Genomic DNA, 27654 nt, shown 5'->3' with positions numbered 1-27654 from the left:
TTTACCATTTTCCTTTCTTAAAGCTATAAATGCTCTGGAGAATTAGTTTTTCACTGTGTTATGCTTCATGTTTATCCCTCAATGTCTCTGCCTGTTGTATGGGCTTGTGTTAGTGGACAGTACCGTATGCCACACTTAAAAGAAAAAAGTAGATGTTAGTCAAGGGCCAGACTGCAATACATATTCATTTTAGAAAAGCTGTTTGGAACATTCCACATCCCAAGAGCCAGCTTCTGTAGCCGAGGATTGGACCGTCAAGGTCCCCACCTTCGGTCACCACCAGACTCGCACTGCACCCAACCTCCTTGGCCCCTCCTACAGGTGGTGAGCCCATGGGAAGGGGGACCCACGTTGCCTCTTCGGGCTGTGCCCGGCCGAGACCCTTGGGTGCAGGCCCGGCCACCAAGCGCTTGCCATCAAGCCCTCCAGGCCTGGATCCGGAGGGGGGGCCCTGGTGAACGCATCAGGGTGAGGGAAAACAGCATCCAATGTTTGTATGCATCATAGGAAGTTTTCTGAACCGCTCTTTGTCACGTCCCTCACCTAGGACCAGTTTGCCTTGGGTGACCCTACCAGGGGCATAAAGCCCCTGACAATAGAGCTCCTAGGATCATTGGGACATGCAAACTCCTCCACCACGATAAGTTGGTGGCTTGAGGAAGGGATGTTGTAGGACTGTCTTGGTTGACATGCCTCTGCAACATCGCATGGACATCGGGGACAGTGCCTCTGGATTGGCAGACCGGGGTGGTGGTCCACCTTTTTAAGAAGGGGGACCGGAGGGTATGTTCCAACTACAGAGGGATCACACTCCTCAGCCTCCCTGGAAAAGTCTATTCGGGGGTCCTGGAGAGGAGGGTCCGTCAGATACTTGAACATCGGATTCAGGAGGAACAGTGTGGTTTCCATCCTAGTCGCGGAACAGTGGACCAGCTCTACACCCTTAGCAGAATCCTGGAGGCTGCATGGGGGGGGGGGGGGTGCTCCGGGAGTATGGCTGTTCGGTCCCTGTACAACTGGTGTCAGAGCTTGGTCCGTATTGATGGCAGTAAGTCAAACCCATTTCCGGTGAGAGTTGGACTCTGCCAGGGCTGCCCTTTGTCACCGATTCTGTTCATAACTTTTATGGACAGAATCTCTAGGCGCAGCCAGGGCGTTGAGGGGGTCTGGTTTGGTGGGCTCAGGATTGAATCACTGCTTTTTGCAGATGATGATGTCCTGTTTGCTTCATCAGGCCATAATCTTCAGCTCTCTCTGGATCAGTTTGCAGCAGAGTGTGAAGCGGCTAGGATGGGAATCAGCACCTCCAAATCTGAGACCATGGTTCTCAGCCAGAAAAGGGTGGAGTGCCCTCTCAGGATTGGGAGCGAGATCATGCCCCAAGTGGAGGAGTTCAAGTATCTCGGGATCTTGTTCAATATAGAATAGAGCAGGAGATTGACAGGCGGATCGGTGCCGCTTCCGCAGTGATGCAGGCTCTGCATCAGTCTGTTGTGGTGAAAAAGAGCTGAGCCGAAAGGCAAAGCTCTCAATTTACCAGTCGATCTACGTTCCTACCATCACCTATGGTCATGAGCTAGGGGTAGTGACCGAAAGAACGAGATCGCGAATACAAGCGGCTGAAATGAGTTTCCTCCGCAGGGTGTCTGGGCTTTCCCTTAAAGATAGGGTGAGAAGCTCGGTCATCCGGAAGGAGCTCAAAGTAGAGCCTCTGTTCCTCCGCATCGAGAGGAGTCAGATGAGGTGGCTTGGGCATCTGATCAGGATGCCTCCCTGGTGAGGTGTTCCGGGCATGTCTAACCGGGAGGAGGCCCCGGGGGAACACCCTGGACATTCTGTAGGGATTATGTCTCTTGGCTGGCCTAGGAACATCTTGGTATTCCCCCGGAAGAGCTAGTAGAAGTGGCTGGGGAGAGGGAAGTCTGAGCATCTTTGCTCAAGCTGCTGCCCCGCAACCCGATCTGTTTGGAGCATGATGCTTTTGTTAATTGTTTGGATTTGTACATACCATTACTGCCAGTTCATTAAATGCAGTGTTATAGTGACGTAACAAGAAAAACAAAGCATGGGAAATAATTACCGATAAGCTCTATATTCTCTAGTACTTCAAGGAAGATGCATTTGATTGCAGTTTTTGCTTTTTTGACAGGAAAGCCAATCGTGCATGTTAGAGTTTTGAAAATGTTATTAGTCATTTCTGAAACAATTTTATAATGAGTCAGTGTCATTTTGTTACTTTTATCCCTTAGTTATGGTAGAAGTACATTTAGAAATAATTGTGTTAAATAATTTTTTATTTTAAAGGAAGGAAAAGATGTTTTAGAAGTTAACATATTTTGTATATTGTTGGCCAGGACATGTTCATTTCCCTGCATGAGTAAATATTGTGTATATAAATATAAATATTGGTGTATTTTCATTTTTAGAACAATAAACAGAGACAAGTTATGATTTTTTGAGATACATTATTATAATAATTCAATATTGATATTCCATTGTGTGTGTGGGGAAAAAGCCATCTTTGTGTTTAAAAGAATGTATATTTATTTTTTTTTAGGAAGGAACCTTAAATATCCATCCATCCATTTTCCAACCCGCTGAATCCGAACACAGGGTCACGGGGGTCTGCTGGAGCCAATCCCAGCCAACACAGGGCACAAGGCAGGAACCAATCCCGGGCAGGGTGCCAACCCACCGCAGGACACACACAAACACATCCACACACTAGGGCCAATTTAGAATCGCCAATCCACCTAACCTGCATGTCTTTGGACTGTGGGAGGAAACCGGAGCGCCCGGAGGAAACCCACGCAGACACGGGGAGAACATGCAAACTCCACGCAGGGAGGACCCGGGAAGCGAACCCAGGTCCCCAGATCTCCCAACTGCGAGGCAGCAGCGCTACCCACTGTGCCACTGTGCCGCCCAACCTTAAATATTGTAGTGCTTAATATTTGTTTTAAAGTTTTGTCATCTTATATAATAATTCAATATTGATATTCCATTGTGTGTGTGGGGAAAAAGCCATCTTTGTGTTTAAAAGAATGTATATTTATTTTTTTTAGGAAGGAACCTTAAATATTGTAGTGCTTAATATTTGTTTTAAAGTTTTGTCGTCTTAATGTCTTGGATATGAAGATTGAGGCATGTTGAGTGCAGAGATTAATCTTGACAGGTCAAGATAAAACTAAAATCTACATCTACAAGGGAAAAGGTTCCAAAGTTTTTGTTCTTTCTATATGAGCACTGTTCTAAATAAATCTGAAAGAGATGAAAGGCATTTTAGTTTGCCCATAAAACAAATGCAAGACCCCAATACAGACATTCACCTTTCCTTTTTTTTTTTTTTTTTTTTTTAAGAGTGTTTGCTGCTACAGAGATGTGATTGCTTATGGTGCATGTGGCTACATACAATACAATACAATTTATTTTTGTATAGCCCAAAATCACACAAGAAGTGCCACAACGGGCTTTTAACAGGCCCTGCCTCTTGACAGACCCCCAGCCTTGACTCTCTTAGGCCGGAGTTATACTTCACAAGACGCGACGCATGCTGCAGCAGACGCTCCTGCTACGCAAGCGTTGAAGTGTTTATACTTGCGCGCGTACTTTACGGATATCTGGAGGAATCCGCCAGGTGGCAGTGCGAGATATTATCACGGTGAGAACATGTTCAGCTTCTCTGTGTTGTGAATTGCCTAGAACACCCATTAAATTCCAATGACACCTTACCGCAATATCTCTGAAAAGGATGTTTATTGATTAAATCCAGGGATGTGTCCATTCCAGCAAGCATTGGGCACGAGTGAGAAACAATCCATGGATGATGCCTCGGCTCATTGCAAGGTAAATACTATTGCTGGTGATTCGCTGCTGTCAGGAGCATAGGAAGCCCTAGAAAAAAAGACAGCACATAAGACGGTATGTGAGAATTTTAAAACATATCATGTCATTACGATCGGGAATATGCGACGCTTGAATATAAAAGCACCATGAGTACATCTGTATGTCGGCATTTTGCTTCACTACATCTAACCATTTATCAAATATCGAAGCGCGCACATCGATCTCGTGGGATCCACAAAGCGGCTTTCTGTCACATGTAGATAGTAAATGGAGACTCTGAAGTCAGATTCCAACTTTTGCTGGTACTGCAACTCGCACATGCGTCGTGTTAATTTCTGAGGACCTGCTCAGAGGACGCATCAAATGAACGCTCAGAACGCGTGGCAGCCGTGATGCGGGTGCGTATGCGTTTTGAGCGTGAAGTATAAATGAGCCCTAAGAAGACAAGGAAAAACTCCCAAAAAAACCCTTGTAGGGAAAAAATGGAAGAAACCTTGGGAAAGGCAGTTCAAAGAGAGACCCCTTTCCAGGTAGGTTGGGCGTGCAGTGGGGGTCAAAAACAAGGGGGTCAATACAATACACTACACAGAACAGAACAAATCCTCAATACAGTATAAAAGTAAAAATTTTACAAGTGCGGAGCAGAATTTAACAGTAGATGATATCACTAAATAGGATTTGGATTTGTTTAGAGTCCTGGAGACCTCAGCCATCAAGTTGCCTCCCCCATTCGGCCATTCCACAGCTGAAACAGCACTGGGCCAGCCAATCCGATGAAAGGACCCCTCTACCCCACGATTCCTGCAATCCTCCATCAGGGATGACTTTACTTTAGGCAGGCAAAACAACTTGGCAGGTGGGCCGTGGCACCAAGTGCCACCATTTAGCCTATGTTAAATAATGTTGTTTGAGGTTTCTGTGCAACCTGATTGTTTATCTGTCTGCTATTTATATGTGGGAAAAGTGGTTTAAAGTAAAATTTTAATAGTTCTAATTGTATTAAAAATGCCTTCAGTTAATAAACTGAAATTTTAGTTGACCACTTAGTTACATAGGCATAACTAACCCTTTTGGGCAAAAGTAACCACATGTATGCATTCAATCCATTTATACATTTTTAGTTCTTTTAGACTCTTTGAAACTTTTTGCATCAGAAATTGCTCCAAGTTCAAATCATGTTCTAAGAATGAAATGTCCAAGAAAGGACATGCACACATTGATATTCATATGCAAGTATCATGTAAGAGAGGAAACCAGAGAAATATGGTGTAGTCCACAGAACTGGCATTGCATTAAAACTTTGAAAAGGAAACCATAATGATGTGATCATCCACTTATATCAATATAGTATCATTAATTGCTGGAATGTATTCTTGCTTGCAGCAGCTAGAAACAAGTCTGTGAATGAGGAGCGTTTACAGATGTAACCACAAACACACACCCACCACAACAACATGCAGGGTATATATACTGTACATGCACACACATTATATCATTCATTTGAAATACCTTGGCAAAGTGTAACCAGGCACAGTTGTCATGCAGCTGGGTAGTTTAACAAATCAGAAAAGTGATGCAGCTTAATGTAAAGACATCTTTTAATTTATCACTGCTATTAAAGATGCCAAAGCACATGTACTCCATAATGTAACATAAAAAATGAAGTTGACCTCATTTTAAAAGCTCAGTGTATGTAGTAACCCATATTGTAACAATAGTGATCTATAAGTCAATAAGTAGACAAGACTAAAACCTATGAAATTAGGTTATAATTGATGGAAGTGTCTAGAGCACAACGTCATCCTTAGAGAGAGTAGCATTTCCTGAAGATTATGTGTCATTTCAGAGCAGATGCACACTTTTTCCTCTGTACTGAGTTTACTGACTTTTTAATATTTGCCAGTATTAATAGTAGCAGTCAACAATTGCAGTCAAGTTATTATTGTACTTATGTAAGCAGTGCTTGTTTTGTTTTTTTACATAATATATTTTATATATTTTATAACTTTATTAAGTTCAAAAAGGGGAGGCTACAGGAAAGCAAACACAATATTTTCCCTTTTATCACTTTTGAGTGTGTTTTCAGTTTACTTGTATTATTGTATTGTAAATAGATTTATGTACTGGCATGGTATATTCATCTAATGCCGTTATCCAAGGAGAGTTGCATTCAAGCTGTTTACAGAAATCTTTACAGTTGGAACAATGGTAGATTAAGTAACTTGGTCAAGGCCACACAGTGAGGCAACAGAGGGAATTTAACCTTGTCGGGTAAAACTAATATCACAAAGCCAAACAAATGAATCGTGTTGTGTCAAAAAGAAAGCAAAATAAGTTTATACATTTACTATCCCAGATGCCACTTTTAAAGAAATCATGCTTACTGTACCTGTTCAGATGTGTAGTACTTCTAAGTTAACAGTAGGGATTAATGGGTAAACGTGATTGAATTTTTTGTGTACGTTTGGGGTACTTTTTTTTTTTTTTTTTTTTATCCGCAGTGTAAGTACATTGAAAATCTAGGGGGTAAATTGTTTGTCTGATGGAACTGGAGGAGCAGTGGGGTTAGGTAAGGCAATGATTGTATCACTTAAAATGCAGTACTGCTTATTGATATTGAATATAGTTTTAATAGTCCTGACATTGCTCTCAATGTTTGCCGACCTGTTTGAAGTGCTTTCTTCCAGTAAATATCCAAAACACTGTTTCAGTTATGCACTATTGGCTAACTTGAACATTGTGTCTTCAGTTTAGTACACACAGTCTGGTTTACTATATAAAAACTGATACAGCTTTTACTTTCTGTGTTTTGTCTGTGTTTCTTTCTCTGTATTGGGCCTCCTCTGTTTTAACTACTTGTAACTCTGTGTTAGGTAGTACAATTGTATTTTTCCCCCTTCTTTCTGTTACTGTGATTATTAGTGTATCTATTGTGTATTTGGTAACGATGTATTTGGATTTTTTTCTTGACGTGATTTGTATTTGAGTTGTGGTTGGCTATGTTTTTTAAACCTTGAATTTGTAGGGTTTGGGGGTCATGTCAGAGTAGAATCTCTGTGGTACTGAATAAATAAATAAAAAAAAACAGGTAATATATTTTCCATTATTTAAAAGAATCTAATTTAATTAGTTTTATGATTTAAAATGTTTGTTCAGTATAATCACTTCAGTGATAATAAAAACAAAAACACAACTGTGGGATACATTATTTTTGTGTGTGTATACTGTATGTAATATGCAGTATATAATCAGACTTTTCTAACTGATTCTTTATATGTTTATCTAATGACCATTTATGTAGTTTTTCTCCCTGGTCTAGAATTGTAACCACTGTGCTATCTACCTAGTAACATGCTCTTCATCTTCTTCCATAACAAATGTTTCTAAGTCAAATGTGGTCCGTTTGGTCAGAAAAGGCACCCGTAAAGGTGCTGCTATATGTAGATGCGTATTTTTGAAAATTGTCAGCGGAGTCGCATTACCAGTGTTAGTTATATTTGCAAAGATGTCCTTCCATATTGATTTGAAACAACTAAGGCTAATGAAGCCAATAATTATTTTCTCTAACTCACTTAATGTAAAGGTTTTTGAAACTTTCTTCTGCTTTGGATTCAAATAAGACTGCTACTCATGTTTGCTTTAATTGGGAACCAGTGCTCTCTTTCTTTACCTTTGTCTTGGTTCCTGTTCTCAGTTCTGAAATTCACTCCCAAGCTTGCTCCAACTTGTAATATTGTAATAAATATTATTATTACCAGTCTGTTGATTTGATTGACATACTCCATGTTAACTTCATTTGTACATGGACCTTGCATAAATGGTTTCATACATATTTCTCATGTATTACATGAATATAGATTAGTTATTACTCATTCTTTAAAGGGAAAGAAAAGTTTATTATTTGGGAAGATTTCTTTATACAATGAATATGTGAAATTATTATTTTTTTAAAAGTGCTTGAATAGGTTAGAGCCAGTTTTAAGATCCTAGTGATGTGCTTTTACAAATCAGAAGAGTGTCATTGTAGAACTCCCAGGCTCTCAGAGAAATGTTTCACTTCCTACTTTAGATTATTTGCTCTGAAGAAATACATAAATATATAAATAAATAAAATGTTTCCGTTTAACTCTGCTAGTTTAGCACTTAAGCAGATTTGAAAATTTAATTCTTGCTTTTCAAGCTATTCTTTAGTATATGCAATGCATTTTCCAAAACCAATTACTAACGACAGCATACTCAATCACTTTTTTTTTTTATTCTAGCCACTTTAAGAAAAGAACAGTAATCAAAACCTTTTAACCTATTAGAGAGATGACTTTTACAATTGAATCAAAGGGACCGCAGGTGTGATAACTAATCATTTCAACAGCACCTTTCACCGGGATTTTTTATCCTCTTTATGGATGTCAAACAGATATTATTTCATGTTCATTGCTTTTTTAAAAGCCTCCCTTCATGCTGCACACTTAAAATTAATGTCGTCAATGATATTAGTGATACATATATTTTTTTAATTCTTTGTAAACTACATTAAGTTGAAATTAAGATTTATCTTGTAACAAAGGGATAATCCGTGGAGTATATTGCACTTACAGATGTAGTCACTAGAGTCTCTTTGTTTTTCAAATGTGTTTAAATTTTAAACTTGTTATGATATGTTCCTGCCAGTTGAAGTTCTAGTAATGTTCAGACAAATAATAATTTCGACTACCATCATTTTTTTAACTATACTGTATATTTTTCACACCATAAACTTCACACACTCAGTCTCTAAATGGATGTATATTTTATTTTCCTTAAATCTGGTCTAAATGATAATTGGTTGTACTGTTCAATAATTATGTTATTTAGTTTTGTCATAGTTAAAGTGTGTTTATTAAAACTGAACTTTCAGAATAAATAAAGCTTTGTTTAGTAAGCAAGCAAAATGCGCCTTCATTTTGTTTTTTTTTTTATCAAATTACTTTTGCAGATTTCAACAGCAGTGAAGTTTTTGCAAAACCAAAAAGTTCGTCAGAGCCCTGTTGCCACTAGGAAAGCCTTTCTAAAGAAAAAAGGTAATGTGTATGTGCGTGTGTGTGTGTGTGTGTGTGTATAATTATTGTAAACCACTGGGGCACGTACAGCCTCCCTAACCAGTCACAGACCGGCAGAGACACCAGTTCCAGCACAGCACATACTTTATTTCTCTAAAGAAACATTTTGTCTTGTTTCCCCAACAGCAACACCGTGTAACCACAGCACCAAAGTACTGTCCTTTTCTTCTCTTCTTTTCTCTCACACCCTCTTTCTCTCTCTCTCAAAATTCTTCCTTCTGCCTCCATTCCTCCTGGCAAGCTTTCTCCACCTCCTCCTGACTCTGGCTCCTCAAATGGAGTGAGGCGGCCCCTTTTATTCAGCTCCTGGGAGTGCTCCAGGTGGTTCATCAGTGTTACCTGGAATCACTCCCAGGTGTGATGGAAATCCACTATAGTGTTCTGCAGCTCCCTCTGGCAGCTACTACGGAACCCAACAGGGCTGTATCAAACTCCAATTTCCAATGTGCCCTGTGGGAATTTGTGGTGCCACAGCCGCGCAGGAGGGCTGCCCTCTACCATTCCAGGAGAGGTTATTCCTCTAAAACAAATTTATATATAAAAATATATTATTTCTGTCCGTACTTGGGATATTTTTGGAGTACCCAACATTTAATCCGGACTTCCCTACTGTTATTTTATTCATCATTCAAAATGTTTAAGCATATTCTCATACTATTGCTTAAAGGGTAATATTAGTTAGTTTGTGTTGGTTTTTCTTGCTACATGGCCCACGTTGTAAAAATTTTCCTTTATTTTTTTATAGTTTAGCTGGGCTTTAATTGTGTGGGCCTGTGGTGTAATTAACTGTACTGAGTGCCTGGCATGTGAGAAATGCTGTGTGACTTCTGTTTTACATGGGGATATACAGTTATCTTTCCAGGAGCTTCAACATCTAGAGGGCTTTGTTTTTCATTCAGATATATCTATTCATACTTAAAGTAATTATTTGTTCATTTAGAGCTAGTGTTATTCTTTCTTTGTTTAACTGAGTTAAATATTTAAACACTGATATACCTGGTTAAATTCTCTGAATACTGTGGATATGTTACCAGTATATTAGACAACAATGCCTCCGGCAGTGTAGTTTAAAATTGAAGATGACTGTAAGGAGTTAAGAAGGTTTTGGCAGATAGAATTACTCAAATTCAGTCTGTTTAGCAGGTATACTTGGAGGTTAAACACATTCACAATAGATTCAAAGTAGATTGCCCCATAAAGCTTTACCACCCCTATCTCATCAGAAGATCGATTACAACTCCATATTACCCCTTATTTTATATACTTTAGTAGAAGATGCCTGAAACATCTGTATAGTTTTTAATTCAGAAGCCAGATATTATTTTAGGCAATAATGAAAATTTAATTTTGTACTTTTTATATATTTGTTAATTTTGAAATAGTATTGTCTTTAAAACAATGTTAAGCTTTGACCTCTGCAACCAGCCAATCACTGTGGTCTTTCCTGACAATACCAACTGCACTTTTTTTTTTTTCTTTAATAGTGTACAATATCTGATATTGTAACTCTTATCAGCACAATCCAAGGTTCAGTAAATTATCACTCAGTAGGGAAAAACCAATGAGGAAATGGTATAATTGAATTTAGAAATGTGTAGATTTTAGCCACAAAGAGGTCTTTATTTAAACAGAGACTCTTCTTAGTTTTTGACCTGTATATTCAATCAGACCAGACTAAGGTGCCAGATTTTGCTTTGCTTTGTACAAGTAAAAATAAATCTGTATGTCTAATCTGTTTAGAATCCTAGCTTTTGTGGTCAGATCAGGACTATGCTCGACTGAAAGCCCCTTAACTTAGAATTATCAGATGAATGGCCTGTCATCCACTCAAATTTTAAGTAGTGGAAAATTAATATTGACAATTGTTGAACTGCTGTAAGTGGAATCGTCGATTTCATTTGCTGCAAGCATTTGGATGCTCTTTTTAATTTTTATTGTCATAAGGAATTATCTAGTTTCAGCTGAATGACTAAATTGCCTTGTTTTTCAAATGAGATTTACACATGTTCTATGAGAGTAGGCTGATCAAACTTTTCTCTTTATATTTTTGGGGTTATGGTCATTGGATGCAGATGTTTTGTTCAACAAACTTGTATTTGCTCTCTCTGAATGTTCTGTGTTAATCTATATGCAATAGGATGCAGTGTCTTTCTCTGTTGGAATGGCATATACTTCTTTCTTGTGAGGCAGCAAGCTAGCACAGACCACCAGTGAATTCTTCCTTGTAAAGGATCTTGCATGTAAATTAGAATTTAACAGAAATCTTAACAGAATAATGATACAAGAAAGGGACCAGATCATGTCACATAGCAAAGCTTGTGGTTTGAAATCCAGCTCTTTAGTCAGTCACTTGACCCTCGCTTCCGCCCTTAATGTCAGTAATGATATAGATGTACTGTAAGTACTGGGACTCGGGGATTTCACTCAGAAATCTAGATTTATTTACACTTGATGCCACTAAGGTAGATTAAGACCTGAGGGCAAGGAATCAAAGAAAAGAGAATCCGGCTACATTTTGAGACCCTGCATTTATTTTTCATTTCATTGAGCACTCGATTTAAAGATTTAGTAAACTACATCTAAACAACATGTATTTTGGTAAATTTTAATTGATATCTATTCTCTGAAGGGTTCTTACCTCTTATTTTTATTTTGCTTCTGTCTGATGACTTTAAATGCCAATCTAGGCATATTTTCTCCCATATGAATAATTTTCTTGTAAAACTTGAAGTCATTGAAATGAGAATCGCATTTTTATCCTCAGAACTTTCCAGTTTTTATTTCACATCTCAAGTTATATTCAGTGTAGTTGTGTGTGATGTGATGTCTTTTGCCCTCATGTGAGCAGGTATATTATTGCCCTCTAAAGAGTTTCCATAAAAAAAAAAAATTGAATTTTGAAAGAAATTAAAAAAAGAAACTTGTTTTAATGCTTAGAAAGAATATTTAAGCCTTACAAGGAACCATAGTCAATATTTGTTCAGACCAAGATGTCAATATTTTCTACAACAGGTAAACGGATGTCTTTTTTTTCAGTGTTTTGATGATCACGCGCTCCAGTTTGTGCCAACAGCTGCCTTTGCTCACATCCAGCTGTCCTTCTCTTGAGCCCTGTGCAAACGCTGTATTTTATAACTCACAATGGATATTTCTCAGTATTTTGTTGCTTTGTTTCCGATTTTAAACCTCAGATGTTTCTCCACAAAATAGCACTTGAATGAAATATTTTTCATTCTATTCTTTACTGAAAGAATTGTGGACTTTAGGGACTAATTAATCATAAAAGCTTTGGGATTTCATTGCTATCGTTGAAGCAGTGAGGCAGTGAAAAGTGAGCCTAAAAGCTGTATGATTACCAGCGGTAACCCGAGACGAAATCTATTGTTGCAGCCAGCTATTCTTTGCTTGAGCTGCATATTATAACTGTGAGGTCTTTTGAGTTTTCCATGGCTGCTGATCCTAATTATTCACAAACTGGACTTGATTCATTATTCAGACGTATATTCTTGATTTGCCTGTCCACCTCACGATGAAATAGAATTATGAAGATCTGAGAGCTTTAATTTCTGACCTGGCTGTTGACTTCTGGAAGCTTGTAATTATTATGTAACCGACATTTTGGTGGTGATGAACACGAAAACTACTACGTACAATACCCAATCAAACCCTCTCCATGACAAAGATGTTTGGTCATTAAATGGTTTAAGTTTATTAAAAAAAAAAAAAAAAATTTTTTTTTACTTGGTCATTATTAACTGTCTTGTATTCATTTAGTTTATTTAAATTGTCGGTTTTGTACTATTTAGTGCTATTGACCTTTTTGTACTTTTCTATGGTATTCTACTACTCTATGAAAGTTTAGGAAGCTTAAACAGCTAAAAGGTAAGAAATCTGAACAATGGGTTTACAACAAACTCTTGCATTAATTTAGACAGAGAGAGAACATGAGTGCCTTTTTTTATTGCTCAGACCAGTTTTAAGGGTCACATAGCATTGTGGACTGTGAAAAACCCATGCTGAGCAGGTTTCACTAGTCCAGCCACTAAATCCTAGTTAACACATGCCTAAATATCAATCTGAGGCAAGTTGAGATTTTATAAATATATAAGGAAAAGGGGGTATGTGGGATTTTTAGTGCAGATGATGACTGAGTTGATAGATAGATACTTTATTAATCCCCAAGGGGAAATTCACATTTCAAATTCACATTCTCATAATAGTGATGTGAGAGGCAGAAACAATTAATATCTAGAACCTTAAAAGCAAATTAAGGTGACCTTGGTGCCTTGTAGACTGGAAAAGTAACAACCTGTAATAAAGAATGTGCTATTTTGGAAGGAAGCGCTAGAAAGGAGTTCATTTACTGATGACCATTCTCCAAGAGGTGTGCATATGTTAATACCAGTTCCTGCATACAGTCTTTTGGCTAATCACACCTTCTACTAATTGCAAAGGATCAGCAAAATCATGGCAAATGAATTAAAATGTAAGACATTTTAGAAACAAGAGCGGACAATTCAGCCTTTTAAGACGATTTGTTTAAATAATGTCTAAATTGTCCCAATATTTCATCCATATGCCTTTTAAAATTCGTCAAGGTGTCCGCATAAATTAAGTGACGCTGTACTATGTTCTAGACTCTAGACTTCTAGACTCTAGGCTGAATCTAGAGTCTCACAACTCTTAGTGTGAAGAAGTAATTGACGTTAGTCATAAATGGTGTCAATGTGAATTGAATTGAAAGAGTCCAGATAGATCTGTTACAGGCCAAACCCGATTTTAAGGAGAAACTAGGCTATCCTGAAATTGATGTAGAGCTCCCAGGACAAACTGATTTGTTCTAGTCTAAACTAGTTTGGCTTGCAATCACACTTTCCTCTGTAGGATAAACAAGTTTGGCTAGTCAAAACTTACATTATGTGCAGTGCCACTTTACTCTATAGAATATAGAGACGAATTAAGGGGAAATTAAAGAAATTATTTATTTATAGTTTTAAAGGCAGTGATGCCTTTTTATTATAAAAAAAAAAACACATTACAAAGTTGCAGATGCAAACATTCAAAACAGTCAATTCAAACAGTCTACATCACTACATTAACATAAAAGGAAAAGAATTACTCAAACATAAAATTTTATTGCAATGCAAGCTGGCACATATATAATAAAAAATAAATAAAGAAAGAAAATAAGCAAAAATGAAATATGATAAACACAATAATCAGTATAAAACTATTTATAAGTTAACCACTGAGAATATTCAATTTTATCAGAATGTCAATCACCTAAAATTAAAACAATATAAATTATTTACATTCTGAAAGCTTTAAAGTACACAAAATAAAGGTATGTAAGCAAAAACAGATATTGATGCAAGTTATAGTAATTAAAATATCAATAATTTACAGTCAGTTAAAAAGCTCAAAATAAAATTTACATGTAGAATATAGAAATTGTCACTTATTATGCAGTTACCAAGTTTATATACTTGTTATTACATGGTAAACTCTGGCATTTTGAGTTGCAGAGTATTGATTTCTTCTTACACAGATGCCTATTTGATGAACAGTTTTTGGTGCAATTGCACCTAATGTAACCTTGCCCCCTCCCAACTGAATGTTTGATTGCTGCAGTTCTCAATGAAATCTTATTTTCCTGATTTACTTGCTCCTCGTGTATGAATTTCTTTATGCAGATGTCAAACTCCATTCTGAAAAAATAAATAAGCAAATAAAATCACATTGAATTTTCTTCTTCTTCTTCTTCCCCTTCCCATCTTCAGCGTTCCTTATGGAAGCATAGGGAGACATCCAAGACCCTGTTGGAGGTCTTCATTGCCTATATACAGTCGAGAGAATTGAGGATGTCAAGTGATCAGCTCAACAGTCCCAAAGATGACGGTTATAATGGTAAACGTAGAACTGTAGAACAATTTGTGCAAGTCAAATAGGTTAAGACTCGATCCTACTGAGAATTTTAAAATGTTAATATTAATGTGAGTATTGTTCTGATTAAGATGATATTATTCCTTAAAAATAAATAAATAATATGAATATAATTGCCTGCAGTATAGTTTCTGCAGAACACCATATTTGGTACCAATCTCATGAAATCTGTTGTCATTTATCTGACAAACAACTCCAATAATATTTCTAAGATCTCTTTTGACTTTGTCTACATCAGGGATGGGCATGATAATGTTGTCTGCAATTTTGGCTGGCGGATGTGAGTTATCAGAGGTGGTTTTCATCTTTTCAACTTGATTTTCGAGGTTTTCTATGGCTGTTGTTCTTGCTGTTTGAATGTCCTTTGTGACAGACGAAGGATTGTCTGCTTCTAAAATGCTTTCTAATTCTGGTTCATTTTCATTATTGTTTTCATCTTCGAAAAGTTTTTGAAGATCCTTCTCATCCCAAATTTCTTCAAGTAATTCTGAAGGCAATGAAGTACTAGAGAGGCCTACTCTGGGTTCAGTGCCAAACATGGTCTTATAAGGCGACTTTTCAATGCCTAAATGAAATGCTCAGTTCTTCATAAACTACTTCAGCACTTCCGACAAGTTAGTTGTGTGGTTGCCCTTCAGCCAAAAATCGAGCATATTCTCAATGTCTTAATTGGCTGTTTCAACTGAGCCTTGGCTCTAGCTGTGCCATAGTTTCCCATGCACATTTTTAAGCTTGAGCGACAGACTTATAAGTTCAGAAATAACATGATTCACAAATTCTTGTCCATTGTCTGACTGCAAGATGCACTGTGCTTCGATAGTTAAGAATATGTCATTCAAATGTAGGCTACCTTGTCCGGTCTCTTGGATTCTAATGAATGAAGCAAAGCAAATTTTGTCAAACGGTCTTAATAGACAATCAGAAGCTTTAATTCAACATCTGGTTGTGTCTGAGATTGACTTGGCACCTACTGTTCATTTCTGAGTGCAGAATTGTTTGGAAACCAACCCCGTTTTCTTCTTTGTTTTCTTTTGCTGACATACTTCACACTTAGACAAAAACAGGCATATTGTTTCCTTTGTGACATTTGAAATTTCAGCCAATATTCAATCACGACCACCATGACCCACTGCCACATGTGCTGCATAGATGACGTCATATAGTTCAGCTGAGAGATTGTATTTTATATTTTCATTACCTTACCTACAAATTTTTTTTGTGTCTCCAATTTTCCAGTTCATTAAATTATTCTAACCTTTGTTGTGGAGGGGTTTTGTTTTCCTCTATAAGTTCTAAATATTTGTCTTTTGTAAGCACATTAAAGTGACTGTCTTTTCAAAATCTCATGTCAAGAATCTCTTTCTCCACTGCCTTTGATATCTTTGTCCATTAGTTGAAGCCTCATCCATAATGGTGAGAAATACAAAAAAAGAACAAAACAAACACATAAGAACAAAACTAATTAAACACATGCAACCATACACATAAGAATTAACACTAGAATTACCAGAGCCTACGAAAAAACTCCGGTCCACCTTAAATCGCTTCTTAAAACCGTTCTCACCTCTCAGCCAGCGTCTTTTGTCATCTAAATGTACTGATAAAGACATGCTTCAAGCAGCTGGCTATTCCATCCCCCCACCGACTTAGAACGTGCACAAACTTCTCTCAGTTCATGCCTTGATTGATTATCTGGGAGTGAAGTGGAGTTTTACAGTGGAAATAATAAATCGTTATTTGGAACACACGCATTTCATGTGTGTTGCGTTTCTACAGTAATCTGTGTAAACACATTTTTAAAACAGAAACGTTTTTTATATTTTAGTAATAAATGTTACAAAATGTAGTCGTTGGGGGGATGGAATAGCCGGCTGCTGGCAACTTGTCTTTATCAGTACATTTAGATGACAAAAGACACTGGTGGAGAGGTGAGAACGGTTTTAAGAAGCGATTTAAGGTGGGCCGGATCTACGAGTTTTTTCGTAGGCTCTGGTAATTCTAGTGTTAAAGATAGGGTGAGAAGCTCAGTCTTCTGGGTAGAGCCGCTGCTGCTCCGCATTGAGAGGAGTCAGATGAGGTGGCTCGGGCATCTGATCAGGATGCCTCCTGGACGCCTCCCTGGTGAGGTGTTCCGGGCCCGTCCAACCGGGAAGAGGCCCCGGGGAAGACCCAGGACACGCTGGAGGGACTATGTCTCCCGGCTGGCCTGGGAACGCCTTGGGATTCTCCCGGAAGAGCTAGAACATGTGGCCGGGAAGAGAGAAGTCTGGGTGTATCTGCTCAAGCCGCTGCCCCCGCAACCTGACCTCGGATAAGCGGAAGAGGATGGATGGATCTACTTAAGTTTGCTTATGCTGGGTTTATGTCCAAGTGTCTGTTGATGGCGTTCTCATTTGATAACCAGGATCTTACTTGTACATTGTCCCAGTTAAATGTGTGTCCTGTTGATTTTGTATGCGTATAGATCTGTGATCGTGAGTCCTTCCTTCTGACGGCGTTGCGATGTTCCTGTATGCGAGTTGCAATTCTTTTCGATGTTTGTCTCATGTATACCGCTGGGCAAAAACTGCATGGAATGCTATAAAGTTCGTTTCGTGTTTCTGCTGTCGATTTCTTGTTTTTTGTGTTGAAAAGGAACAGTGCGCAGATTGTTTGCGGGTTTATGTGCTATTCTGATGTCTGATTTGGCCAGGATATATATAAAAGATGATCCGCTGTGGCATCCCCTAACGGGAGCAGCCGAATGAAGAAGAAGAAGATATATATAATTAGCTAAATGGTGTGTGTGCTGTTTACTATAAGTATATAAACATTTCCCTTCACAATATTTCCAAATATTTATTTTGACCTACTTCAAATTAATTAAATGTCAGCATCAACTAGAATATATATTACTTCCCAAATTTTATAAATACATACAAACACAAGGCTGTGAAGTATTATTTATTCATTCTTATTGTGCTTTCATTTTTATTGTACCCCTCTTGATTATCTTTGCGGCCGTCTGAGACCATGGTAAAGGTGCTATATAAGTAAGTGAAATGCGTTATTATTTGTTATAATTATGATTCAATAGAATTTGCAGGCAGTTTGTTTAATTGTGATTTTAACTATGCTTGTTGTCCATGTATTCCTTAACAAATCAATCAAACAGTTTTTGTTTAATCAAAAAATAAAAATAAACAACTAAATCTGCAAAGTAGAATTCAAAGCACCGTTCGTCGATGAGAAAGTTTAAAAAAATATATATTTTAGAGATGTATTCTTCCTTTCAGCAATGTGCCATGAGCGGGATTTGAACCCGGATCTCTATGATAATTCTTGGTAGGTCGTCTCTCAAGAATCGCAGCTATACCTCGACTAATACGTGATATCCTTGGTGCAACAGTATCGGTTACTGACTGGGAATCATAAGGTCATGAGTTCGATCCTGCATGACTCCCTTTTGAGAAGTGAAATGTTCTTATTTTTACTATTTTAGAATGAAAAGATACATTTGATTTCAGTCTGTAACAGCCGGTGTAATTTATGATATTTGTAAAGGTTAGCTTTGGTTTTTTTTTTTTTTTTTTTTTTTTTTTTTATAATTCACTTTTCATTGTCTCAGTCGCGTTCAGGATCCTTCCCTGCCACCCCCCCTCCCCCCATCTGACACTGCTGTTTTCACATAAAGACACGCTATAGCTCTGCAGTGTATCATGATACATACGACCACGTGTTTTTTTTTCCTACAGTCTTGCCAGTCTCCACATTTTGCTGTTTGCTGTTTCTTTTGTACTCCAGGACATGCAGAGGAAAGCATAGTAAAGAGCAGTAACTTCAGCGCTATATGCAATCATCAGACACTCCCCATCTGACACTGCTGTTTTCACATAAAGACGCGCTATAGCTCTGCAGTGTACTTGTGACTGCATTGTTATACCACTGCTTGCGAACTGAAGTGTCTTCATGCACTTTTCGTGGCATTACATGTGTATTTTTTAAGCATGCCCATGTCGCTCAAACACAGGAACATATGTTGATGTAAAAGTATAACAAAACAAGTGCACTTTTATTCAAGACTATAACCGAAGAAAAAAGAAAGCAAGTTACAGTAGGTGGTTGATATGACAGCTTGCGTGGTGCAATGCTAAGAACTGCTGATTTCCATTCCGTGCTATATAACTGTTAACTGTTAACATTTGAATCTGATGATTGCATATAGCGCTGTCTTATTCAGTGTGCGCAAGAACATGCAGGTGGCCAGTTGCTGTGTGCTACAACGCACATTTTAAAAAAAGAAAGAGACAAATATATGTGACATTTTGAAGAAATCATTTTATGACGCGAATAGTACCAATCAGAAAACATCGTTGAAGTAATGCAATATTATTTGAAAACGAACAGCGTCAGATCGGGTGTGAAGTTATACTGGCGCTGTTTGAGTCAGATCAGAAGCTGAATAAGCTGAACAAGCTCCAGTTCTGACTCTAAGTAAAAAGCATGAATTAATCAACAGAAATAACCGTGATCGACATTTTAAACTTAACGATTTACAGTGCATACCAATTTATAAATTTTATGTCCGTTTGAGGAAAAAAAACCACTTTCCCCAAAGTTGGGAATCGAACTTGGGTCTCTGTAGCATGGCAGGGCTGCTGTGCTTCAAGTCAGCAAATCTTAGCGTTAAGCCTCGGAAGGTGTTGTATTATCCTTGAACCTTTTGTGAAAGTGTTTATTTGATGTTTGGACTTCAGGCTTCACACATTCTATAGTTTATGCCTACATTCTGTAACATTTATTACTAAAATATGAAAAAGTTTCTGTTTTAGCAATGTGTTTACACAGATTACTGTAGAAACGGAACACGCATGAAATGCTTGTGTTCCAAATAATGATCTATTATTTCCATTCTAAAACTCCAGCAGTTCAGTCAATCCCAGATAATCAAACAAGGCATGAGCTGGGAAAACTTAGTGAACGTTCTGCGACGGTGGGGGATAGAATAGCCGGCTACTTGCTGCTCGTCTTAATCGGTACATTTAGAAGACAAAAGAGAGGTGAGAACGGTTTTAAGGTGGGCCGGATCTACGAGGTTTCTCGTAGACTCTGTTAATTCAAGTGTTAAATGAATGCTTTGCAAATTTGCAGCTCACTCTGGAATGGCAGCGGTGTACTGTGGAAGATGTGGGGATAGGGGCGTGGCATGTGCAGGGATTCCTAAAACTTGCAGGATCAGACATATTTAATTTTAAAAACTACACAAATCAGTTTTGACTAGGCCAAACTGGTTTATTTTATAGAGGAAAGTGCAATTGCAGGCCAAACTAGTCTAGTAAATACAGTTTGTTCTGGGAGCTCTACATTGATTTCAGGATAATCTAGATCGGACTAGGCCAAACTGATTCATCCTATCGCCTCTTGGACAAATAGTTTTGGCCTACTTTAAACAAGTTTGTCCTAAAATCGGGTTTGTCTGGTAACAGATCCATTTTATTAATTCCTTTTAAGGGTTTTGAAGGCATAGACATGAATGCAGCTATCTCTGCTCTAGATTAGATTAAATGAGGTATTTTTTTTCTCTTAACCAGTCAAAGTATGACAGGGCTTTTAGTGGTAGGATAGACATGTTTATTCTTTTTCTACAAAATCAGTTATATTTTTTTTCTACCATGGTGACCACAACTGCACACAGTACTCCAGTTTTTGTCTCATTTGTACATTATAGAATCTGAGCATGCTTGCCCAATTTTGAACATTGTTTTTTTTTTTATTATTAATACTTTTTTTTCTGTCACCTCAGAATCGGCTATCCGATGAGTTTTACAAATGTAATAAATATCAGAATTAGTGTCATAAATTAGAAAAAGTATCCTCTCTGTGGTAATTCAGCTATAGTCAAATTTTTTAAACACATTTGCTCTGTCAATAGCCCAGCAGGGTAGTGTAGTGGATAGTACCACTGCATTATGGATCTGTGGATTTGAATGCTATGTGTGGAATGTGCACATTCTCCCCATGATTATATAGGGTTTCCCATAACCTTACCAAGAGTTTGCAAGCTAGATTCATTGTTGATTCAAACCGGCCATTTGTGTGGGTGGGCACCATCTTCAGAGCTGTTTCCTGCCTTACGCCCTGTGCCACTGACATAGGCACCAACCCTGCAACCCTAGTTTAGAGTAAGTGGATTTGTGAATGACCATGAATATGAATGACTTTGAGAATGGTTTTAAGTGTATGGAAGAGTTGCCATTCCATTGTCAAAGACAGGACACACACAGTTTCTTAAAGGAAGTACAGGTCCATATGCGCCTTAATTCCTCTTTCAGTCATGCTTACATCTTTGAAGGTTTTTCCCTCGACAGAGGAAAAGAGTTTAATGTATAAACTAATTCAGTTTTGTGCCCTGTTTTATGACTATATACTTTGTACTATGTTGTGGAGCATTTTGTTGTGATTAGGAATTCCAAACATGACAAAAATGTGTGCGAGTCCTCCAAAAGAGTATAAAGCAGGCCAGGACCTTCAGTGGCATGCCTAGAATATGCTCACTAGCATCAGCTAGTCCCCAACTACTACCTGCTGATTTTCGAGTAGATGGGCCCCAGAAAGGGAACCCCACTTTAAGAGCTAAAGATATAAAGACATTATCCAAAATATAATGCAAAAATGCCTCACAAATTGAGAGGCCATCAGACTCTGGCTTGTAGAGACAAGATCCAAAAGAATCTTTATAAATTAAAACGTTATTTACCAAAAATAGAAAAATAGAGCAAAAGTATAAAAGTAGAGATTGTCAAAAAGGCAATCTGAGGCAAACAAGCCCCAAAGGCAAACACCAAACACACAGAGTGGCAGCAAGTTTTTAAGTTACAGTACATCATTAACAACAAATAAACAAAACCAACAGAAATGGCATAAAAACATGACAAATAGTAGTTCAAACATAACAAAAACAGCATTTAAACAGAAAATCTGTCCATAGCATTATAGCGGCAAAAATTGTTCATGGAAATGTATGGGCAAAATGTTCAAGTCCATGGCATTTGTTTTAATTTCTTGTTTGTTTTGTCATTGGATCTTGAACATGAGTATGGGTGTCATGTGAGGGTGCCTTGTGATGACCTAGCATCCCAGGGTGGTTCCTGCTTTGCATTTGATGATGCCAGGATAGGCTTGACCCCCACAGTATTTTCAGCAGGACAATGAAATGCATGCACAAATGATTTTAAATGAAATACAAACCAGGGTAAAGGTGATATAGCAGAGAACATAACAGTTTTGTCTGGTTAAAGTTATTTTCAGTTATTACCAATATTTACTGTAAATGCCTGACTTACTAAACACCACATTAACTAGTAAACACACAGTTTTAAAAGCCAGTGTTATATTTTCAGTATACTTTGCTATTGTGTTACAGTAACCAAGTCACCATTAATCAATAAGGTCCTATTTGTTGCAAGTTTGATTTTCTATCATAGACTTTCTTTTTCAATATTCCCTATATATTCCTCATTCATTTTGTGCACTTCATGATTCTTGGTACAAAGCAGGCATATTTTGTTTGAAATATAAATGTCAGGTTCAATATTTGAATGTTTTAATTATTTGTTTTTTTCACTTTTATTGTTTGTTTTTTTTTTAACTTGTAAAAAGCTAACTCCTGTAGAGGACTAATCATTGACCTATCTGAGAATTATGCACACATACGATTTTTTTTTATGATATCTGATATATTCTGTGTTAATTTCTGAGTGCAAAAACCTAAATTAAAATATAGTAGGATCTTCTAACTGTGCTGGTAATGGCTTGACAAAACTTTAATGTACTGTATTTGCTAACTTTACTCACTCACTGTCAAATGAACATATAATGATTTTTTTATTCAGTATTGCCTTCAAACATGTTTTCTCCAAATGAAAACTGTGAATTTGTTCAGTAGACATACATGTCATAGTAACTGGTTTGATTTATATAAACCCAGTAATCACAGAAAAAAAAATCAGAAACTTGTCTATAGAACTTTTTCTGAATGTTGACAGCTTGACCAGAATTGACAATTACATAATAATTTTGTGAGTCATTTACTGCACCTGCCGGCAGTATCTGGAATGTAGGTGTCATTTTGTAGGATGTGTACTGTATGTGACTATCTCTTCAAGCAAACAACTTCAAAATAGTCAAATGAGCTCAGTCTGGTTTGCAAAACTATGTCTGAAAAATGGGAGATCCACCCTGACAAAGTTATAATTTGCTTCCTTGCTTGATTTTATCAGATTAATTAATTACTGTTAAATAGTTTTCAAAGTAAAAAAAAAAGTCCCAGTGTGATTACCCAGATCCATTATCTTTGATATCGTTGAGTGATTTTAGTGCAATAGGACTGTACTTAAAACACGCTAGAATTTTCAAGAAATGAACCTTCCTTGAGTTTCTAAAAAAGGTTTTATTTTTAATGTGCTCTTAGTAAAGATGCACAGTTCACTATGGTTTAAGTATAAAGTCATTTATAAAACACATTATTTTTACATTTAAATGGCCTGAATATCTTGTCATGTTGTTTACTGCTTTTTTCATCAATGCCAAATTTCTGTTTACTTCAAATAATAATTTCTTTCATTAGTATCAGAAACCAACACAAGCCACTGTATAAGTAGATAACATTATCATAGTTAAAGTTATAAAACATTAAATCCTTTTCTAACTAGTGAATTTTTAATAGATATAAGACCTTATATAAAGAATGTATTTTTTGTGCAATTATTTATTTCTGTGCAACACAGAATAAAGGAAAAATAAAATGGCAAATTCCTGCCACCCATCAAACCCAGGAAACAAAGCATGTATATTGTTTAACAAATTAACGTTACCAGCAATGGTATACCACGAGAGAAGTTACTCACTCAAGTTGCAGATATTATGAACAGTACCTGAAAATAAGATTAGTAGCATAGTGGTTTATCTAAGGTTTAGATCCACAAAAAAGAGTACTAAGCAAAATGAAAGGTTACTTATTCTAACATTAAATAAATTTAATACAATGCAGTTCTAACTCTCAGGCTCTGTAGCTTGAGACTTTTATGGTTTATTTTAATATTCAGCATCAGAAAAAAGGTTACCATCTTTAAATAAAAGTGATTTAATGGAGACATTGTACAAGTGTCATATGCCTAATGCACAAGTCATTTAGAAAGCTTAAATAACAAACTGTGACATGCAAAGGGTTTATCACTTAATATAACAGAGCATCATTTTTGTTCAACTACTTAATCAAGTCCTGTGTTTTAGGACTGGAGCCTGTCCCTGAATGGCAGAGCACACACACTCATCAAGAACCAGTTTTGAACTGCTGATTAGCTTAGCCTTCATGTGTTAGGGTAAGTGGAAGCACAACTGTTGTATGGTTTGTAAAATCCATATAAACATTGGAAGAATGTGCGAACTCCACACAGGTAGTTATTGGATTTGGGTTTTGATTGCAGAATGCTGGGTTTGTGAGGCTATAGTGCTAACCTTTGCACCACTTTGCTGTTCTGTTACTTAATGTAATAGCAAAAAATAACAGTGCACAACCATTACCCATCTTTGCTCACAAGGCAGGAGGTGATAGTTTCATATTTTTAAAATGATGATCGTGTTATCATCAAGCTTTTGATTGACAAATAATGGTGAAAAAAGTAAATGAAAAATAAACAAATTGGTTTTCGTATATTTACTCCCATCTGCTTTTAAGAAATTGATTTTTATGACAATGACACAAATATTTGGAGAATGTGTTACCCTTAAATTAAAGAGCTGTGTCTATGAGATTTCAAAACGCTCACAATAATACTGTTGAAAACCTGTTTAGATTGACATAACTACATCCCCTTAAAAAGTGCTAAATTAGATAGAAAAATACATAAATAATAATAAATGAACCTCTCAGATCTACTTCTGCAGAGCAGAAGGGCACTCAAATGATTCTCCCCACTGGCCACATCTATCATCAATAAGTCTATGTGTTTATAGGTTTGAAAGAGGAGCACAACGGCAGTAATTTCCTAGGCCTCCTCATATGAACACAGCTCCTCGAATGAGGTTGTGTTTTCCAGGTCACCAACCTTTTAATTACGAAGCCTTGTTCTAACTGCAAGGTTATTGATAAATCTGGCTGCTAAATGTAGCCTACAGCTACAACACAGAAATTAACTTCAAATCTCCGTTGGCATTTTTGTTTCTTTCTTTTTTTTTTTTTTAATTATTTAGCTTTACTAGAAAAACTAGCATCATTAACTGGAGCTGGCCCAGTACATTTACCTGTGTCTTAATAAAATTCTCTGAACAAGTCATTGGCTGATTCGGCTGATATTTTAGATGGATAAATTCCTTCTGTGAACATAGATGATGGAATACAGCTTACTTTAGTACACTGTTTTTTTTTTTTCATTCTACTGAAATAAAGACTGAGTTGGCATATCTACATTAGTGATGCCTTTTTTCTAGTATAAACCACCTTTTAGCAAGTGATCTACTCTGGCAATTAATAAAACTCTTATTTCAGACTCTTCTTCCAGAAAAGCACAAAGATCTCTTTCTCTGTTTGTCTGTCTCAGTTCTTAAACAGTTGGCTAATTACTATAATTGCTGGAACTAATTTGATAAATTTGATGTGGCTTTGAAATCTGCCCTTGCTTCCCATTTTTGATTTATAAACCCTGTTTTCTGAACATTTGCTTCTTACCTTACAATTATTTTTAAACCATTGTTCAGTTTAAAGTCAATATTTAGGTAAAACTCCTTTCAGGGTTTTTACAGTTAAATGAAATAGCCAAGACATCACTTCTTCGTTTTGTATTCATGTACTTGTCAACTGTTAGTTTTAGGCATTATTTGTTACAATGTAATTTTTTAAATGTACAAATATGTAACTTCTATAGCAATCAGTATGTATATGTATATTCTGCCACACTGATATTTTGCATGTGGTTACCCAGATGCATACTGTACTGTTTAGACTTCCTTTTCCCACACAATTGCTTGTTGCATCTTTTTTAACCATTATGGCTGCATAATCAAATAAATGTAGCACTTTTCAATGGTTTTAGGTGTTTGCTGTGCAATATAAAGTTGTTTTTTTTTAGATAATGTACTTTTTAGTTATATTATGACATCGACAATGAGGTTTCTTTGATTTAATTTTAGAATCTTTTATTGGAAGAAGCACATTTTTTGCTACCATACATTTTGAGCCTGTTTAGGCAGCATATAATACAAAACAGACTAACTAGGGAATGGTGGAATGTGATCCTATGGTGCTGAGCATCATAAAAAGCACTTCTTTCTTAATAAGCTGTCCATAGATTTGTCTTTTTTAGAAGATATGTTTGTGTCAGCAAAGGGCGTTCCACTGGAATTTCACCTTGAAAGATATAATTGTGTCACAAACATATTTCTTAGTAAAAGACTCTCTTTAGCTATAAAAAAATACAGTGTGGATAGAAGTGCTGATGATACTCAACGTAATCTGGTTTATTATATTTCACCTAAAAGTACATTTTTCACTCACATGCTGAGCCCACAAGATTCCAGTTCTCACTACCTCCAGTGATATTTTGAAAATTATTCTGCCCTACATGCAAAATGAAAATGTAGGACAGACAGTCTTTTCCTAATGCACTCCTCTATAGTTGATTATGTCACCTCACTCTGATGTTATACTTGTATAAATATTTCTTTCATCCTTAAAAATCAAATTTTACTTAAGAAAATTGAACATCAATATACTCTCCAAACTGTTAGGCTGTTCACCTTTTTCTGTTTTGTTTATTTTAGCAAATGGTTTAAAGAAATATTCATATTTAAATGGATATTAAAACAGATCATAGCAATATCACTTACTGGATTAGTAATACTCAAAACTGAACATGTTATCTAAATATTTAGCATCAAGGAGAGAAGGAAATAAGTGAAACCCTACACTTTGTGACTGGTAGACCCATTCCACTTGACAAAGCTATTTCAGTCCATTCATCTATAGAAGTTTTACATGAATGACTTTCTTCAGATCATGCCACACCACGTCAGTTGTATTAAAGTCAGGACTTTGACTTGGTCATTCTTAAATGTAGAATTTCTTTTGTTTAAGCAACTCTGTTCAATATGATGCTGTATGCCTTAATATTTTTTGTGCTTTAGATCACATAATTTCTCGAAGAATACATGCTGTCTGGACTTCGATAAAGCAAAATAGACCCATACCATAAAGCTCCTTCCTACATCAAGGTTAAGATGAGGTTTTGGAATTGGTATACTATTTTTTGTTTTCACCATACATAGTACAGTTGTTGTCTAATATCTGGCCAAGGAATACAATTTTTACTCATGGTTTTTTAAATATCTAGATTTTCTTTAGCAAACCTAATATGAATTGTTGGTGAGCACTTGTTTCCCACCTAGGCATAATATCAAGCACAAGACTGAAAATCCTCTGCAGTCACACTAAGGTTTTCTTGTCACCACCTTGAACATTATATAGGATACTCTAGTAGTGCAGAATGGATATGTCAAGGGGGAGTACAAGCAACAGTACTGTATTTATTCCATTTGTGCACCATTTGCCTGACCATGGATTGATGAAAGCCCGGATCTCTCAAAATCCATTTGCTTCCCTTTCCAGCTTTGCTAGCTTCAACAACTGTTCTTCTGAGGTCCTTAAGAATCTTTTTCTGTTGAGTTTTCTGATGGGAACACCTTAATAGTGGGATTTATTTATAGGTCTGTACACCTCACTCTTACATATGAATTA

At 36.8% G+C, this 27654-nt stretch overlaps 1 protein-coding gene across 2 annotated transcripts in view; it reads left to right on the top strand.

Annotated features, from left to right (window-relative positions):
- pex14 (peroxisomal biogenesis factor 14) overlaps nucleotides 1-27654 on the top strand; it is a 319589-nt gene that overhangs the window by 133393 nt on the left and 158542 nt on the right. For both annotated transcript variants that reach the window (XM_028807829.2, XM_028807828.2), the window contains exon 3: nucleotides 8819-8903. In XM_028807829.2, coding sequence (XP_028663662.1) covers nucleotides 8819-8903 — 85 coding nt within the window. The remainder of the gene's footprint in view (nucleotides 1-8818; nucleotides 8904-27654) is intronic.

This window comes from Erpetoichthys calabaricus, chromosome 8 (assembly GCF_900747795.2).
Source record: "Erpetoichthys calabaricus chromosome 8, fErpCal1.3, whole genome shotgun sequence".
Lineage (NCBI taxonomy): Eukaryota > Metazoa > Chordata > Cladistia > Polypteriformes > Polypteridae > Erpetoichthys > Erpetoichthys calabaricus.
Note: the sequence above shows the minus strand (reverse complement) of the source record. Positions and strands in the feature narration are given on the sequence as shown.